Genomic DNA, 16803 nt, shown 5'->3' on the forward strand with positions numbered 1-16803 from the left:
TAAATTATAAACAGTAGCTCATGACCAAAATGGAAAGGAACAAACCATTAGAAGGTCGTAGTGTAATTAGGTATTAGTTTATCTTGACTATATAATTACACTAGTACACTCAGAGTGTATTGAGTAGGACCAATTGAGGTCGTTTCTTTTATACTGACTTTATAAAGGAACAAAGATCCCAGTTATTATGGAAGTGTGTGCTCTTAATCCTAATATAATAACAAGCACATATATTTGATATTTATTTCTTTAATTTATCAATGGGTGAGATTTAGTTCGATGAATCAATAAGCTCGATAAGTTGGGAAATGATATCACATATAGTGTGTGTTATTGATTATAGAAGGAAACTGTGTCCTAGAGATACTAGGTTGATAATGTCCCCAAGAGGAGCTCATAAGGATTATCATGTTAAACCCTGCAGGTGGACTTAGTCCGACATGACGATAAGGTTGAGTGGTACTACTCTTGGACTAAGATATTAATTAAATGAGTTGTCAGTAACTCACTTAATTAGTGGACATTCGATATCTTAAACACAGGGAGACTAACACACTCATAATAAGAAGGAGCCCAAAAATGTAATTTGGGATTGGTGCGGTAGTTTAATAATAGTTCTCTAGTGGAATGAATTATTATTGATAAAATTAAGTTGTGTGTTCAGGGCGAACACGGGATGCTTAATTTTATCGGGAGACCAAAACCAATTCCTCATCTCGGTCTCTATTGTAGACTCTTATTTATAGAGTACTATACCCACCTATACCCACCTTCTATACCCACCTAAAGGGGGTCGGCCAAGCTAGCTTGGAATCAAGCTAGGGCTGGCCTAAGCATGGTTTAGGATGGCCGGCCCTAGCTTGAACCCAAGCTAGAGGGGCCGGCCATAATTAAATTTAAAAGGATTTTAATTTTAATTTTTATTATGTCACTACTAGAAATATCACATATTGTGACACTTAGTTTATGACATTTAATTTTAAATGTCACTATAACTATTTTTTAATGACATTTATCAAAAAAAATTATTTTAAACATAAAAATGTCATTTTAAACAATATATAGTAACATATTTCATTAATGTCACCATATACCACCCTAATAGTAATTAAGCCATCCTTAAGTTTTTATTTTTCCCTACTCTAACCTAACGCTAAGCCCTGCACGCGCGGCGCCGTTTCTTTCTTCTCTTCTCGCTCTCCCACCGCTCACCCACGCAGCGCCGCTCCTGATCTCCCCAGCGTCGCTCCTCGATCCCTTTCTCTTCCTTAATCTGTTCTCGTCGTCGCCGCTTCTCTGCCCTCCTCCCTAATCTGCTCTCATCGTCGCGCTCCTCTCCCATTCTCCTATAATCTGCTCTCGTCGTTGCCTCTGCTCTCCCTAATTTGCTCTTGTCGTCGCCGCTCCTCTCACCCTACTTGTTCCGCCGCCGGCCTCCATCGCGTGTCGCCACCACGATTCCTCCACATCACTGCCTCCACCGTGATTCTGTCTTTCTCCTCCCTAACAAACAGGTATATGTAATAATAATTTTAAGTTTCAATCCTTATCTAACAAACTTCACTTATATGTGTGGTTGGTTTATTTTCTTTGAATTTTGATGGATATGTTTCTTTCTTGTATAATTTCTTATGTAACGTGTTCAATCTTATTGAGGGAAAAGCCATCCTAAAACTAGTCACAAGTAGAGTTTGGAGGACTTTTCAGTTTTACTAAAACTCTTCAATTTGTTTGTTTTAGAATTTCAAATGAAAAATTACAATTTCAATTTCACTGAATGAGTTGAACAAATACATAATTAATATTCTGAATGCATTTCTAGAAGTGTGGAAATGTATTCATCCAATTTCCATCTTTATCCTTAGAAATTTGAATTGCAGTGTCAAATTCAAAGACGGTTTAGGTGGTATACTTATCCTCCATGTCAGGTTCACTGTATTGAAGAGGAGTTTTATTCAAGTAACTGACCCATCAAGATATACACCATGCTTGAACAATATTATTCCACACTTAGGTTTATAATCGAACAGGTTGCTCAATAATTCTACCTGAACTAACCCATGCCAGTTTTGATGATATACTACTCAATGGTTTTAACACTGGATTGGCTGGTTAAACCAGAATTTGAAGGTCAAACTAATCTATTTATTTGAAGGTCAAACTAATCTGGTCAAACTAATTTGAAGGTCTATTTATTTATAGTGTGTGCTTTAAGAGAACCTTACAATAGTTTCTTGATGATTTTTTTCCAACCTGACGAGTTGCAACTTCCTACAATGATTTTGACAGATTCATGTGTTTAAGAGCCAAGAAAAATGAATAATTTTATTCCACATCATATATCTGGCAATTTGTACCTAGGACATGATAAAATTAAGATACCATGTTGAGTTGTTTTTTTGTACTATTGTTTTTTCTTAGGTGAGATAAGTTATAAGATACTATAGATTGTTATGTTGTATCCTCTTGAGTTCTTGTGTTATAATGATTTCTCTATATCTCGAGTTCTCTACCTTGTGAATTTTATTTGTGATACAGTTCTTTATTGATAAGTGTTAAATTTAGTATATATGTTAAATTAATTTTAATAAGTTTTTTTTAGGATCATTATGGATAAGAGTTGGATGTTTTTACCGAGACAAACTGAGGAGTATAGAAATGGTGTTCAAAGTTTCTTACACTTTGCATTTTCTAATGCAAATATAAATGGAATGATTTTATGTCCATGTATATGGTGTAAGATTGGCATATTTGTTTCAAGAGAGGTTGCCTTTGATCATTTGACGGTTGATGGATTTATCAAAGGTTATACTCATTGGGTAGCTCATGGAGAGATATCATATAATACATCTGCAAACTCTACTTCTGTTCCATCTCAAAATTATGCAGATGATATGCAAGGTTTAGTTTATGAGGCATTTAGGATCTCAGACAATGATAATATAATTAGCACATCAGAATTTGAAAATGATAACCAGATTCCAACGGGAGAGGCTGAGAAATTCTATAAATTAATTGATGATTCACAAAAAGAATTATATCCAGGATGCAAGAAATTCTCAAAACTTGCATTCATGATTCGTTTGCTTCACTTAAAGTGTCTAGGAAAAATTAATAATAAGATTTTTGATATGCTTTTAGATTTGTTGAGAGAAGCATTTCCTAATGCAATGGATGATTTGCCTAAGTCATACTATGAAGCAGAGAAATTGATGAAGCAAATAGGACTTGGTTATGAAAAGATTGATGCTTGCCCTAATGATTGCACTTTGTACTGGAGGTCGGATAAAGAAAGAATTCAATGTGAAACATGTAGTGAGCCCAGATGGGAAACATCCGAAAATGATTCTATTGGTGAAAAGAGAAAATTTTCACGTAAGGTTTTATGGTATTTTCCAATAAAGCCTAGATTACAACGTTTGTTCATGTCATCCAAAACAGCATCCCATATGAGATGACATTCTGAATCTCGCACAAAGGATGGTTACATGCGACATCCAGCTGACTCTCCAGCTTGGCAAACATTTGATCATAAACACTCAAAATTTGCAAAGGATCCTAGGAACATAAGGCTTGGTTTAGCATCAGATGGATTTAATCCATTCAAAAATATGAGTGTGGCACATAGTACATGGCCGGTCATTTTAATGCCATATAATCTTCCACCATGGATGTGTATGAAGCAACCATACTTTATGTTGTCATTATTGATACCTGGGCCATTTGCTCCAGGAAACAACATCGACGTCTACTTGCAACCTCTTATTGCAGATTTAAAGGATTTGTGGGAGACAGGAGTGCAAACATATGATGCATCAACTAAACAAAATTTTCAATTGCATGCCGCATTACTATGGACAATAAGTGATTTCCCTGGATATGCAACCTTATCAGGATGGAGCACTAAAGGACAGCTTGCATGCCCAGTATGTCATAAATTTACACATTCACAATGGTTAAAAAATGGTGGAAAATATTGTTATATGGGTCATCGTAAGTTTTTAAATAGTGATCACGTATTTCGGAAAAATGCTCAATTGTTTGATGGCACGGAAGAATTTGGAAGACCACCACCCACACTTTCAGGAGACATGGTGATGGATGAGTTGAAAAATGTAAAATTTACATTTGGGAAAACAATTAATGACAATTCATCACTACCATTTAATTGGAAAAAATTGAGTATTTTTTTTATTTACCGTATTGGAAAGATAATGTGATACATCACAATCTTGACCTTATGCATATTGAAAAGAATTTTGCAAAAATATTTGTGGGACATTGCTGAATATGGAAGGAAAAACAAAAGATAATCTTAAATCACGACTTGATTTGTAAGAAATGGGGATAAGAACAGCACTTCATCCTATTGAGAAAGGACCAAAGAAAATATATTTACCTCCAGCATCTTTTTCAATGGGGAAAAAAGAGAAGAGCATGTTTTGCAAGGTTCTAAAGCAAATAAAAGTTCCAGATGGCTATGCATCTAACATATCACGATGTGTTCAAATGAAACCGCCAAAATTAATTGGTCTAAAAAGTCATGATAATCATATTTTGATGCAGCAATTGTTGCCAGTAGCACTACATAGAACCTTATCTAAGTCAGTTCGAGTTCCGTTGATTAGATTAAGCAGATATTTTCGAGAGTTATGTAGTAAAGTAATCTCTCCTACGGAAATGACTCGTCTGAGGAGAGATATTGCAGTGATCCTTTGTGAGTTGGAAAAGATTTTTCCTCCCTCATTTTTTGACATAATGGTTCATCTAACTATTCATTTGGCTACTGAAGTACAACTTGCTGGGCCAGTTCACTATCGTTGGATGTACCCAATTGGAAGGTAATATATACATCTTTTTAATATTATTATATTTATCATATATTATTTGTTAAATAATACTAATTGTTGTATTTTTGACACAAGGTACCTAGGGACATTGAAGTCCTATGTTCGAAATAGAAATAGGCCAGAAGGATCTATTGCTGAGGGGTATTTGGCTGAGGAATGTTTGACATTCTGCTCTTTATATTTAGCAGATTATGTAGAGACAAGATTTAATCAATCATCAAGAAATGATAATGCAAATATTGACTCAACATTTGCATTAGATGTGTTTAACATATCTGGCTATGCACTCGGAAAGGCCATCGCAACTAAGTTTGATACTGAGATATTAAAGAATGCACATCAATATGTGTTATTCAATTGTCATCGCTTACAATCTTATATAGAGTATGGTTTCATATAATTCATGCTATTTAAATATATAACTATTTAGTCATCATTATTTATGAAATTAATATTACTAATTTGCAGTGAACATCGTGGAATTGTGCAACTTAGTCATTCTCGTCTTCCACTACACCAAATAGAACGTATACATAGTGAAACTTTTGCCTCATGGTTTGCTAATCATGTAAGTTGTGTTGTAATAGTTGTTAAAAATACATATTATTTTTTTTCAAATATAAATGAGTAAGTCCTTCTTGTAATATAGATTGAAGATACAAATCTTCCAGAAGATGATCCTGTTTCAAATGATTTGAGATCACTTGCTAGAGGCCCAAATGTCATTGGGATACAATATCATAAATTTGTTTCAAATGGATTTAGGTTTCATACAAAAGAAGTGGAACGTAAGAGGAAAACGCAAAATTGTGGTGTGACTGTTAGGGCAACTACTTCAAGTTATTCAAGTATAAAAGATCACAATCCAGTATTAAGCGAACTTGATTATTATGGAATTTTGCAAAATGTGATTGAGTTGGATTATGGGGGAGGTCGAAAAGTTGCTTTATTTGAATGCGAGTGGGTCTCCAAAGGCAAACGGTTAAAATTGGATGAAGATGGTTTTATGTTGGCCAATTTTAAAGATGTTAGGCGTCATAATGAGCCTTATATTTTAGCATCTCAGGCTATGCAAGTATTTTATGTGGAAGATCCAAATGATTGTGATTGGCATGTCATTATCACGACTGATGCACGAGCAAAGTATAATATGCAGCCTATGACAGATGTTGATACATATCTTCAAAGTTATATTTGTAATTCAGAAGATTGCAATGAACATGAAGAAGTAGTCTGGGTTCGTGATGATATTGCAGGAGTGGAAATTGATACTGATTTATGAAGAGATTTTATCTAGTCTATGCATAATGTTTAATCAATTATCATTGTAATAACAGTAGAATAGATTCTTACTATGTATGTTTGGATAATATATGGTGATATGTATTTCCTTTTCATTTTTAACTATTGATTTTTTTATTATTTATAATCTATTACTAACTATTATTTGTAGTAGGAATGACTCCTAAGCGTCGATCTAAGAGGAAATCTCGTTTTAAACGTCAAAATGAGATAGATATGCAACCACCAAGTATAAGTAAAAATCACACAGATCATGAACAAGGTAATATCTCATTTTATGCATGACAAATTTAATAACTGATTGTGTTTATTCATATTTATCTTTTTTTTAATGTAATCAATACTTTTACAGATAGTCAAAACATAGAAGGTACCTTGAATAACCAAAGAGATGTAGGTTCAAATCAATTACATATTGATGTGCAAGGTAATGCCCCACTTATTGTGTGTTTAGCAGGACAATTATAGTCCTTTCTACATATATGTTTATTTTTACTATATATGTTTGAATGATATATAATGACATGTATTTTCTTTCCATGACTGATTTAATTGGCTGTTGAACAACACTAGGTTACAGGACTCTCTCCCTAGTCCCTACTAAATATCTTGTTAATCTCACACAAGATTGTTTTGCAGTGGTGGGAGAAGAAAAAAAAATCTGCTCGAGGATCATGGCTTGCAGCGGTGGCAGAAGAAATAACTTGTTAATCTTATTATTATTTGTCTAACAAGTTGATATGTTATCGATGAATAATTCCCTTGCAGCCTTATCAACAAATTTCAATACTGATCCTGCACCTTCTCAAGGTTCTGCAATTGTATACATATTTACATGTGCATTCTAGAATATGTTTCCATCTCATTAAATCATATATGTTTGAATGATATATAATGACATGTATTTCCTTTCCATGAATGTCCTAATTGGCTGTTGACACCTTGCAAAGAGGAAACAAAGAGATGAATTGCTGTCATTGTAATGGTGACACTTGTAGAACAGTCCACCGAAGGTTGCTGGGTGAGCACCACCTCTTAACCAATCCACTGAAGGTTGCTGGGTGAGCATGGTGGGGAAGTAATGGTGACACTTGTAGAACAGATGTTCAAATCAATAACATGAAAAAAAAAAGAGGAAACAACATAAAAGTTTTGAAAATAGGAGCTAATGGAAATAAATTGTGAAATGGAATAAATACCATAGTAAAAATGATGATTTATTTTTCAGGATTATATTGTTTAGTAACAGAAGGCTTAATTGTTGTTGTAGTAGTAGTAGTATATTGTTTAGTAACATACTCAAATAAGTGCACAAGTCACATGATACATTGTCGCTATCTGATAAATTTCTATAGACTGATTATCTGTCAGCAGGATTAAATTCGGAAGAAGACAAATTTTATTGGGAACTGCTATAAAATAATTACCTATTTAACTGCATGTTTATTTTTACTATATATGTTTGAATGATATGTAATGATAGGTATTTCCTTTTCAATTTTTAACTGTTGACCTTTTATTATTTATAATCTGTTACTAACTATTATTTGTAGTAGGAATGACTCCTAAGCGTCGAACTAAGAGGAAATCTCGTTTTAAACTTCAAGCTGAAATAGATATGCAACCACCACATATAGGTACAAATCACACAGATCATGAACATGGTAATATCTCATTTTATGTATGACAAATTTAGTGACTGATTATGTTTCTTCATATTTATTTTTTCTTAATGGAATCAATACTTTTACAGATGGTCAAAACATAGAAGGTACCTTGAATAATCACAGAGATGTAGTTTCAAATCAACTACATGTTGATGTGCAAGATAATGTCCCACTAGTTGAAAATATGTCTTCAGTTCCAGACCAGAATGATGATATGAACCAGGAATATAATAAAGGTAACATATATGAAGAATGCAATTATTTAATTGAATCATTATTTTAAAGTTGTATTATAACTTTTTTTTTTTACAGCTAGTGAAAAAGAACATAATGCTAAGAGGAAAAAAAGAGGTCCTACATTTATCAAAGAAATTTGGGGCCGACCTAGCACACTTCCACGCATTAAAATTCTATGTGATGATATGGGACGTCCTATAGGAACCAAAAAAAAATAAATTTACTGATTTCTTGGGTTCTTTAGACAGAAATGGTAAGTATTGTCCAATTGATGTAGAAGATTGGCATAAAATGCCAATGGACAAAAAGAAAGATATGTTAAATGTTATAAAGGTAACTGAATTATTTTGTATAATTTTAGTATTTAAAACTTTTAATTTATGCAATAATAATTTGTCTATATATTTTTTTACAGGATAAGTATGACCTTCCTTTAGGAACAGAAAATTGGACATTATGCTCAATAGCAAAAAAATGGAGAAATTGGAAGTCTGAACTAAAAAGAAAGTACTATGATCCTGAGTTGTCAATTCAAATTCTTTTACAACAAAGAGATGAAAGAGCTCAAGTAGAACAATATATGAGACTTGTTGCTTTTTGGAACACAAGAAAATCAAAGGTATGTATTTTATATATTTAGAATATAATGTTAGTATACTTTTATTTTATATTATGTGTCATTTAATATATTAGGAAAGAAGTGAAAAGAATAAAAATGCTAGAAAGCAAAGGATAATGAATCAGACCACGGGAAGGACATCTTTTTCTCAAGTGCAACAAACATTGGTAGATCTTTTTATCATATTATAATTTTATGTGCATCTAATTATAGAAATTAGTAACTAAATATATTTTCAGGAAAAAGAAAAGGGACATCCTCCAACACGAGTTGAATTATTTCATGTCTGTTTTACTCATGCTAATGGAAGTCCCTCAAGTAATATTGTAAAAGAAAGATTGGTAAGATACTTTATACTCTTCATTTATTTTATTTTAATGTATTTTTAATTATCATTATGTATTAACTAAGTCTTAACATGTCTTGAAGGCTGCAATGAAAGAACTAGAAAATCAACTTCCTGAAGATTACAATGATCAAGTGAGCCAGAATGATATATTTGCTCAAATCATGGGACCAGATAAACCCGGTCGAGTACGTATGCTTGGTGATGGAATTAGCCCATCTGATTTATGGGGAGTAGTTCCTAGTCGTGGCACATGCAATCGACTAGTTATGGAACAGAATGCAAAGTTAGAACAGATGAATGAACAAATCAAAAAGCAAGGCCAACATATTACAATGTTAGAAACAAAGATTTCTGAACAATCAAGCACAAATCCTCTTTCAAATTGTAATAATAGTCAACACACTTCATCGAGTAGCAATCCACAAGGTTCTATTCCATCTCATCGAACCTTACATGTAAGCTTTTTTTTTAAAAAAAATCTATTTTATGATATATTCCACACATCTTGAAAAATTGTTGCTATATTTTTCACTTTCATGTAAATTGGAAGTTCTGTCTCGATCAAAAGTTTATTTGATTCAACAAAAACTGTGGCAAAAGGAGTGCTCCTCAACATGGATCCAAATAATATAGTAGGGAGACAAAAACTTGGACCAAATTGGTGTGAAGTACAAGTACTAGTTGTCCTAGAACCCGAAGAAAATTTAATTAGACCTTATGATCTTTTACAAAGGTTTGAGGATACACTTGGAGGACTGATAGCTTGGCCTTGTCATTTGGTATGATTTAAACATTTTAGTGAAATATTATTAAATTTTTATATTTATCATGTTATTAAAATTTTAAATAAATATGAAATGTATTTGCAGTTGGCAATATGCGAAGATTTCTATTAGTGCATATAGAATAATACTTTACATGTTTCTCATTCGGTATGATTTCCAATCTTTTAAATTATGTTTATTAGATTTATATTTTCATTGTTTAATTGACTTATACAAATTTATTGATTGTATTTGTAGGTGACAGGTACTTGGATTTTGCATATGATGGTTGAAGATGGTTGAAGATGGTTGATAGTAAATTAGTTGCTTTTTATTTTATGACTTTGTTAGTTTTAAAACTCAATGATTTTTAGTATTTAGTTAGCATTAGATTTAATACTTTTACATTAGTAATGCATTTGTACTTTTGTGATGATGGATGAATTATGATGATATGGCGAATGAATTGGATATTTTGGATATAAAACGTTTCTATTCTTATTGTGATGATAGTTAAATTGTGATGATGTGTAACTTTTTTTATTATGTGATGAATGTTTTGTGTTTTGCATAAGTATTATTAATTTATTGTAGTGTATTCTAAATGTTTCTATTTAATATTTTTATAAAAGATTATAATTAACATTTCATAATGTCATTATAGATTATATAAGATAACAGTTTAAAATATCCTTATAAATTATCATTACTAACATAATCTATTGTCCTTATATAAAAATTTAAAACATTTATAATTGTCAATATAAATTAGTTGAGGTGACATTTATATTTGTCCTTATTTACATAATAAAAAGGCATGCATAAATGTCTATGAAATATACTTTCGTGACATTTTCGATTGTCATTATATTCCTATATTTAAGACACTTTTGAAGTTAGCATAAATATTTTATAATGACATTATACAAATGTCAGGAATACTAGGGGGTCTATGCTAACACCGCATTTCAATACATTTTTTGGTGATGTCACCATAGTGTTAGTGTCACTAAAAGTATAATATAAGGACATTTATGTGTTCCTTAAAGGCCTTAATTCTAGTAGTGTGTGGAAGATATAATTTATTACAGAGAATTAAAATTAAAATATCTCTCTTTAAAAGATCTACAATAGATTAAAAGAAAGAGATTAGATCTCTGTCCTTATTTGTAGATTGGAAAGATATTTTATTTTTTCTCTTTGAAAAATTATTCACATGTTGAAAATTAAAATTATAGAAATTTCTTTTTATCAACCATGAAGGGATTTTAAAAGGAAATTTTATTTTTTTAAAATTTCCAAAGACAAATAAGGAAGTTTTAATTGTTGATTAAAATTATCCTATTTGCTCTACATGAGGTGGCCGGGCACATACAATTAATTAGGAAAATTTATTTAATTTTTCTTAATTAATTGTTGTAAAGGAAAGTTAAGGAAATTTTATTATAAATAAATTTCCTTATTTGTCAAAGCCAAGGAATATAAAAGAAGGGTTAGGGGTGCCTTCATGGGAACAACTTCTATTGTTCTCTTCCTCTTCTCCTTGGTGTTGTGGCCGGTCATCATCCTCTCCCTCTCTTCCTCTTGTGGTGGCCGAATTCTTCATCTCCCTTGAAGCTCTTGTGGTGGCCGGATACTACTTGGAGAAGAAGAAGAAGAAGGAGAGAAAACTTGCATCCCTTGGAGCTTGGTTAGTGTTTTTCTTCTTCCTTGGTGAAGCTTTCTTGTTTTGGCCGAACCTAGCTAGGAGGAGAAGAAGGTGTTTGGTGGTTTCTCATCTCGGAAAACCGTTGCCCACACAACGTCCGAGGTTAGAACAGGAATACGGTAAAAGATCAAGAGGTCTTTCTAAAAGGTATAACTAGTAATTTTTCTTTCCGCATCATACTAGTTATTTTTGGAAATAATACCAAATACAAGAGGCTTACGATTCTAGGATTTCGAATATGTTTTTCGATGTTGTGTTCTTTTGTTTTTTCTTTTCCTTGTGATTTGATTGTTCCTTTCGGTTAACCTAAAGTTATTTTAGGAAATTAAATATTAGCTTTCTATAAAAGGTTTTGTCTAGTCGGTGGTGGTTGCTCCCATATCCAAGAAGGTCATGTGCCTCGTCACATCAGTACTGGGAACCAATTATGGAAATTAATATTTAATGGAATTAATAACTTAAGGTGACTTGGGTCGAACGTGTTAAGTTCCGCAGGAGATCCAAGTCAAAACCTAAAAGAACAAATAGATTAAGTTTTGGATCAAACGTGTTAAGTTCCGCAGGCGATCCAAAATTTAATTTAAAAGAACACATGGTAGCTAGGAAAAGGTTCAGACCTTTGTACAAAATTTTTGTACAGTGGAACCTCTAGGTTTTTCGAGTAGCAACCAACAACTGTGTCCTAGTAATTTAGGTTGATAATGTCCCCAAGATGAGCTCATAAAGATTGTCATGTTAAACCCTGCAGGTGGACTTAGTCCGACATGATGATAAGGTTGAGTGATACTATTCTTGGATTAAGATATTAATTAAATGAGTTTTCAGTAACTCACTTAATTAGTGGACATTCGACATCTTAAACACAGGGAGACTAACACACTCATAATAAGAAGGAGCCCAAAAATGTAATTTGGGATTGGTGCGGTAGTTTAATAATAGTTCTCTAGTGGAATGAATTATTATTGATAAAATTAAGTTGTATGTTCGGGGCGAACACGGGATGCTTAATTTTATCGGGAGACCAAAACCAATTCCTCCTCTCGGTCCCTATCATAGCATCTTATTTATAGAGTACTATACCCACCTTCGTACCCATGATATAGGGGTCGGCCAAGCTAGCTTGTGGTTCAAGCTAGGGTGGCCGGCCCTAGCTTGAACCCAAGCTTAGGTGGCCGACCCCCATTAAATTAAAAAGAATTTTAATTTTTAATTTTTAATTTTTATTATGTGGAAGATATAATTTATTACAGAGAATTAATATTAAAATATCTCTCTTTAAAGGATCTACAAAAGATTAAAAGAAAGAGATTAGATCTCTTTCCTTATTTGTAGATTGGAAAGATATTTTATTTTTTCTCTTTGAAAATTATTCACATGTTGAAAATTAAAATTATAGAAATTTCTTTTTATCAACCATGAAGGGATTTTAAATGGAAATTTTATTTTTTAAAATTTCCAAAGACAAATAAGGAAGTTTTAATTGTTGATTAAAAATTATCTTATTTGCTCTACATGAGGTGGTCGGCCATATACAATTAATTAGAAAATTTTATTTAATTTTTCTTAATTAATTGTTGTCAAGGAAAGTTAAGGAAATTTTATTATAAATAAATTTCCTTATTTTCCAAAGTCAAGGAATATAAAAGAAGGGGTTGGGGTGCCTTCATGGGGGACAACTTCTATTATTTTCTCCCTTTTTTTTCCTTGGTGTTGTGGCCGACCATCCTCCCTCCCTCTCTTCCTCTTTGTGGTGGCCGAAATTTATCTCTTGCTTGGAGCTCTTATGGTGGCCGGATACTACTTGGAGAAGAAGAAGAAGAAAGAGAGAAAGCTTGCATCCCTTGGAGCTTGGTTGGTGGTTTTCTTCATTCTTGGTGAAGCTTTTGTTTTGGCCGAACCTAGCAAGGAGGAGAAGGTGTGTTGGTGATTTCTCATCTCGGAAGATCGTTGCCCACACAACGTTCGAGGTTAGAAGAGGAATACGGTAGAAGATCAAGAGGTTTTTCTAAAAGGTATAACTAGTAATTTTTCCTTTCCGCATCATACTAGTTATTTTTGGAAATAACTACCAAATACAAGAGGCTTACGATTCTAGTATTTCGAATATGTTTTTCGATGTTGTGTTCTTTTGTTTTTCCTTTTCCTTGTGATTTGATTGTTCTTTTCGGTTAACCTAAAGTTATTTTAGGAAATTAAATATTAGCTTTCCTTAAAAGGTTTTGTCTACGGTGGTGGTTGTTCCCATATCCAAGAAGGCCATGTGCCTCGCCACGTCAGTACTGGGAACCAATTATGGAAATTAATATTTAATGGAATTAATAACTTAGGTGATTTGGATCAAACGTGTAAAGTTCCGCAGGAGATCCAAGTCAAAACCTAAAAGAACAAATAGATTAAGTTTTGGATCAAACGTGTTAAGTTCCGCAGGCGATCCAAAATTTAATTTTAAAAGAACACATGGTATCTAGGAAAAGGTTCAGACCTTTGTACAAAATTTTTGTACAGTGGAACCTCTAGGTTTTCCGAGTAGCAACCAACAGAGGCACTGTCTGTGGTTGTGTATCATGTGTGACACGTGTTGCAGTCTCTTGTGGTACTTCATCTTGTACTGTTGGTACTGAAGTAGACATGTCCTCTCTAAGTTCTTCTAGAATAATTTCACTACTGGGCTTGTGATCCATTATATAGTCTTCTTCTAAAAACTGGGCATTGGTGCTAACAATGACCTTCTGGTCTTTAGGACTATAAAATAAACCACCTTTCGTTTCTCTGGGATACCCCACAAACACATGAACTTTTGCACGAGATTCTAACTTATCAGCATCTGATTTCAGCACATGTGCTGGACTACCCCAAATCCAAAAATGTCTTAGACTGGGCTTTCGCCCATTCCACAATTCTGTGGGAGTAGAAGAAACTGATTTAGAAGGTACTAAGTTCAGAATGTACACTGTCGTTTCCAGAGCGTATCCCCAAAACGAATTTGGTAATTCTGAATTACTCATCATCGATCTAACCATCTCCATAAGAGTCATATTCCTTCGTTCTGTCACACCATTCTGTTGGGGTGTACTAGGTGCGGATAATTGGGATTGAATCCCGGTCTCTGATAAGTAATTCCTAAACTCTCCTAAGAGGTATTCGCCACCACGGTCAGACCGTAGTGTCTTGATACTTTTACCTAGACGTTTCTCCACATCAGCCTTGTACTCTTTGAACTTATCAAAGCACTCAGACTTGCGGCGCATTAGGTAAATGTATCCATATCTTGAATAATTGTCTATAAAAGAGACAAAATATTCAAAACCACCTCTTGCCTGGACAGACATAGGACCACACAAATCAGAATGAACCAATTCTAACACTTCTTTGGCTCTATACCCCTTAACCTTAAAAGGCCTCTTGGTCATTTTACCTTTCAAGCAAGATTCACAAGTTGGAAAATTTTCCAACTCTAATGAACCCAAGAGTCCATCGGCTATAAGCCTCTGAATCCTACTTAAGTTAATATGACCAAGCCTTAGATGCCAAAGATATGCTTGGTTCATTTCCGAAGGTTCTTTTCTCTTATTTGAGTTAGAAGATGTGTTATTAATTTTCATATTATGCTTTGTGGGAGAAATTTGATTTAAAGTATACAAATTGCCAACTAATGCACCAGAACAGATAATCACTTTATTTCTCTTAATAACTACATCGTTACTAAAGGAAACTGAATATCCATCCAAAAACAGTTTAGAAACTGAAATTAAATTCTTTCTAAAACTGGGTACATAAAGACAATTTCTTAAAACCAAATTTCTATTCCTATTAAAAGATAAGTAGACATCTCCCACTGTAACAGCCGCCACCTTAGTAGCATTGCCCATGTAGACGGTAATCTCTCCTTCAGATAGTCGTCGGGTTTCCTGGAACCCCTGCAAGGAATTGCAGACATGATCAGTGGCTCCCGTATCTACACACCAGGTGCTGGTAGATAACACCGCTAAAAATGTTTCAACAACTAGAGTATGAGATATACCTTTATTGTTCTGTTTCCTACGAGGACAGTCCGCCTTCCAATGTCCAGTCTTCTTGCAAATAAAGCACTTGCCCTTCGGCTTCTTTATTCCAGCTTTTTGTCCTGCACCTTGAGGTTTATTCACCTTCTTTGCTGAGCTATTTTGTTTCTTCTTCTTCTTGCCTTTCGGCTTAGAAGTAGAACCATTTTCAGCATATGTGGTAAGTAGTGGGAGGGCGGGCGTTACAATATGTGTGGTAAAAGAAACATGTTCTAGAGCTTAATGAATCAGTTGGTGGTAATGTATCCTTCAGAGATGAATCAAATATTGAGGTGAAAGGTAAAGGTAACATTTTCATCCGTTTGAAGAATGGAAAACCTGAATTTATTTTGAATGTTTTCTTTGTGCCAATTATGAAGAGCAATATTTTGAGCTTAGGAAAACTCTTGGAAAGAGGATATGATATTCATCTAAAAAATGATATTAGTTGCCTAATTGCTAAAGTACCTATGCCAAGAAATAGAATGTACTTGCTTAATATTCAAAATGATACTGTCAAATGTCTCAAAGCTTGTTATAAAGACATCACTTGGCTACGACATCTTCGATTTGGGCATCTCAATTTTGGAGGACTAGAATTGCTTTCAAAGAAAGAGATGTGAGAGGACTACCTTAGCTTGCATCAAACATCTTGATCAATTATGTAAAGCATGTCTACGTGGGAAGCAATTTAGAAGAAGTTTTCCAAAGGAGTCAAGTTCAAGAGCCTAAAAGCTGCTTGAACTTATACATACAGATGTTTGTGGTCCGATAAAGTCAAGTTCACTTGGTAAGCGTGATTAGTTCATTCTTTTCATAGATGACTTTTCTCATAAAACTTGGGTATATTTCTTGAAGCAAAAAATCAAAGGTCTTCAGCATATTCAAGAAATTTAAAGCTATAGTAGAAAAGGAGAGCGGTCTCGAAATCAAAGCTATGCGTTCTGATCGAGTAGGAGAATTTACCTCAAAGGAGTTTCAAGAATTTTGTGAAGCTAACGGAATACGACGACCCTTGACGGTTCCAAGATCTCCTCAACAAAATGGAGTGGCAGAAAGAAAGAATCGAACCATCCTTGACATGGCAAGAAGCATTCTCAAAAGCAAGAGGCTACCAAAGGAACTTTGGGCTGAAGCAGTTGCATGTGCAGTTTACCTATCCAACTGATCACCAACAAGGAGTGTGTGGGGGCAAGACACCGCAAGAAGCATGGAGCAGAAGGAAACCTGGGATTTCTGATCTAAGAATTTTTTGGAGTATAGCCCA

The 16803-nt window shown here is 33.7% G+C and overlaps 2 protein-coding genes across 5 annotated transcripts; both read left to right on the plus strand.

The window, feature by feature from the left end:
* The first annotated feature begins 1124 nt into the window (after positions 1 to 1124).
* LOC121975884 lies at positions 1125 to 10295 on the plus strand. 4 transcript variants are annotated; one of them, XR_006110475.1, is made up of 12 exons: positions 1125 to 1514; positions 6304 to 6414; positions 6505 to 6579; positions 6792 to 7816; positions 7906 to 8055; positions 8132 to 8389; positions 8472 to 8675; positions 8750 to 8842; positions 8915 to 9016; positions 9105 to 9450; positions 9575 to 9803; positions 10047 to 10097. XR_006110475.1 is itself a non-coding variant. In XM_042527795.1 (11 exons), exons 6-11 carry the CDS (start codon positions 8348 to 8350, stop codon positions 10089 to 10091), a joined length of 861 nt encoding a protein of 286 aa, XP_042383729.1. In that variant the 5' UTR covers positions 1125 to 1514; positions 6304 to 6414; positions 6505 to 6579; positions 6792 to 7816; positions 7906 to 8055; positions 8132 to 8347; the 3' UTR covers positions 10092 to 10295. The 4 variants fall into 4 exon arrangements, 2 of the variants coding, with proteins under 2 accessions (XP_042383729.1, XP_042383730.1); XR_006110476.1 differs by lacking the exons at positions 6304 to 6414; positions 6505 to 6579 and adding an exon at positions 9894 to 9956 and having other exon boundaries at positions 10047 to 10295; XM_042527795.1 differs by lacking the exon at positions 9575 to 9803 and having other exon boundaries at positions 9105 to 9479; positions 10047 to 10295.
* On the plus strand, positions 1527 to 6295 carry LOC121975883. The gene is made up of 4 exons (XM_042527794.1): positions 1527 to 4841; positions 4926 to 5234; positions 5319 to 5418; positions 5500 to 6295. The coding sequence occupies exons 1-4, from the start codon at positions 4342 to 4344 to the stop codon at positions 6130 to 6132; spliced, it is 1542 nt and encodes a 513-aa protein (XP_042383728.1). The 5' UTR covers positions 1527 to 4341; the 3' UTR covers positions 6133 to 6295.
* Positions 10296 to 16803: the final 6508 nt, after the last annotated feature.

Source organism: Zingiber officinale, chromosome 4B (assembly GCF_018446385.1).
Source record: "Zingiber officinale cultivar Zhangliang chromosome 4B, Zo_v1.1, whole genome shotgun sequence".
Classification (NCBI taxonomy): domain Eukaryota; kingdom Viridiplantae; phylum Streptophyta; class Magnoliopsida; order Zingiberales; family Zingiberaceae; genus Zingiber; species Zingiber officinale.

What these genes read in the sequence shown, in the direction of transcription:
- LOC121975883 (XM_042527794.1), top strand. Translation starts at nt 4,342, where the DNA reads ATGGGGATAAGAACAGCACTTCATCCTATTGAGAAAGGACCAAAGAAA. An exon ending in TGGATGTACCCAATTGGAAG is followed by an intron (nt 4,842 to 4,925) that starts GTAATATATACA and finishes TTTTGACACAAG; the next exon opens with GTACCTAGGGACATTGAAGT. An exon ending in CCTCATGGTTTGCTAATCAT is followed by an intron (nt 5,419 to 5,499) that starts GTAAGTTGTGTT and finishes CTTGTAATATAG; the next exon opens with ATTGAAGATACAAATCTTCC.
- LOC121975884 (XM_042527795.1), top strand. Translation starts at nt 8,348, where the DNA reads ATGCCAATGGACAAAAAGAAAGATATGTTAAATGTTATAAAG. An exon ending in CTCAAGTGCAACAAACATTG is followed by an intron (nt 8,843 to 8,914) that starts GTAGATCTTTTT and finishes ATATATTTTCAG; the next exon opens with GAAAAAGAAAAGGGACATCC. An exon ending in ATATTGTAAAAGAAAGATTG is followed by an intron (nt 9,017 to 9,104) that starts GTAAGATACTTT and finishes CATGTCTTGAAG; the next exon opens with GCTGCAATGAAAGAACTAGA.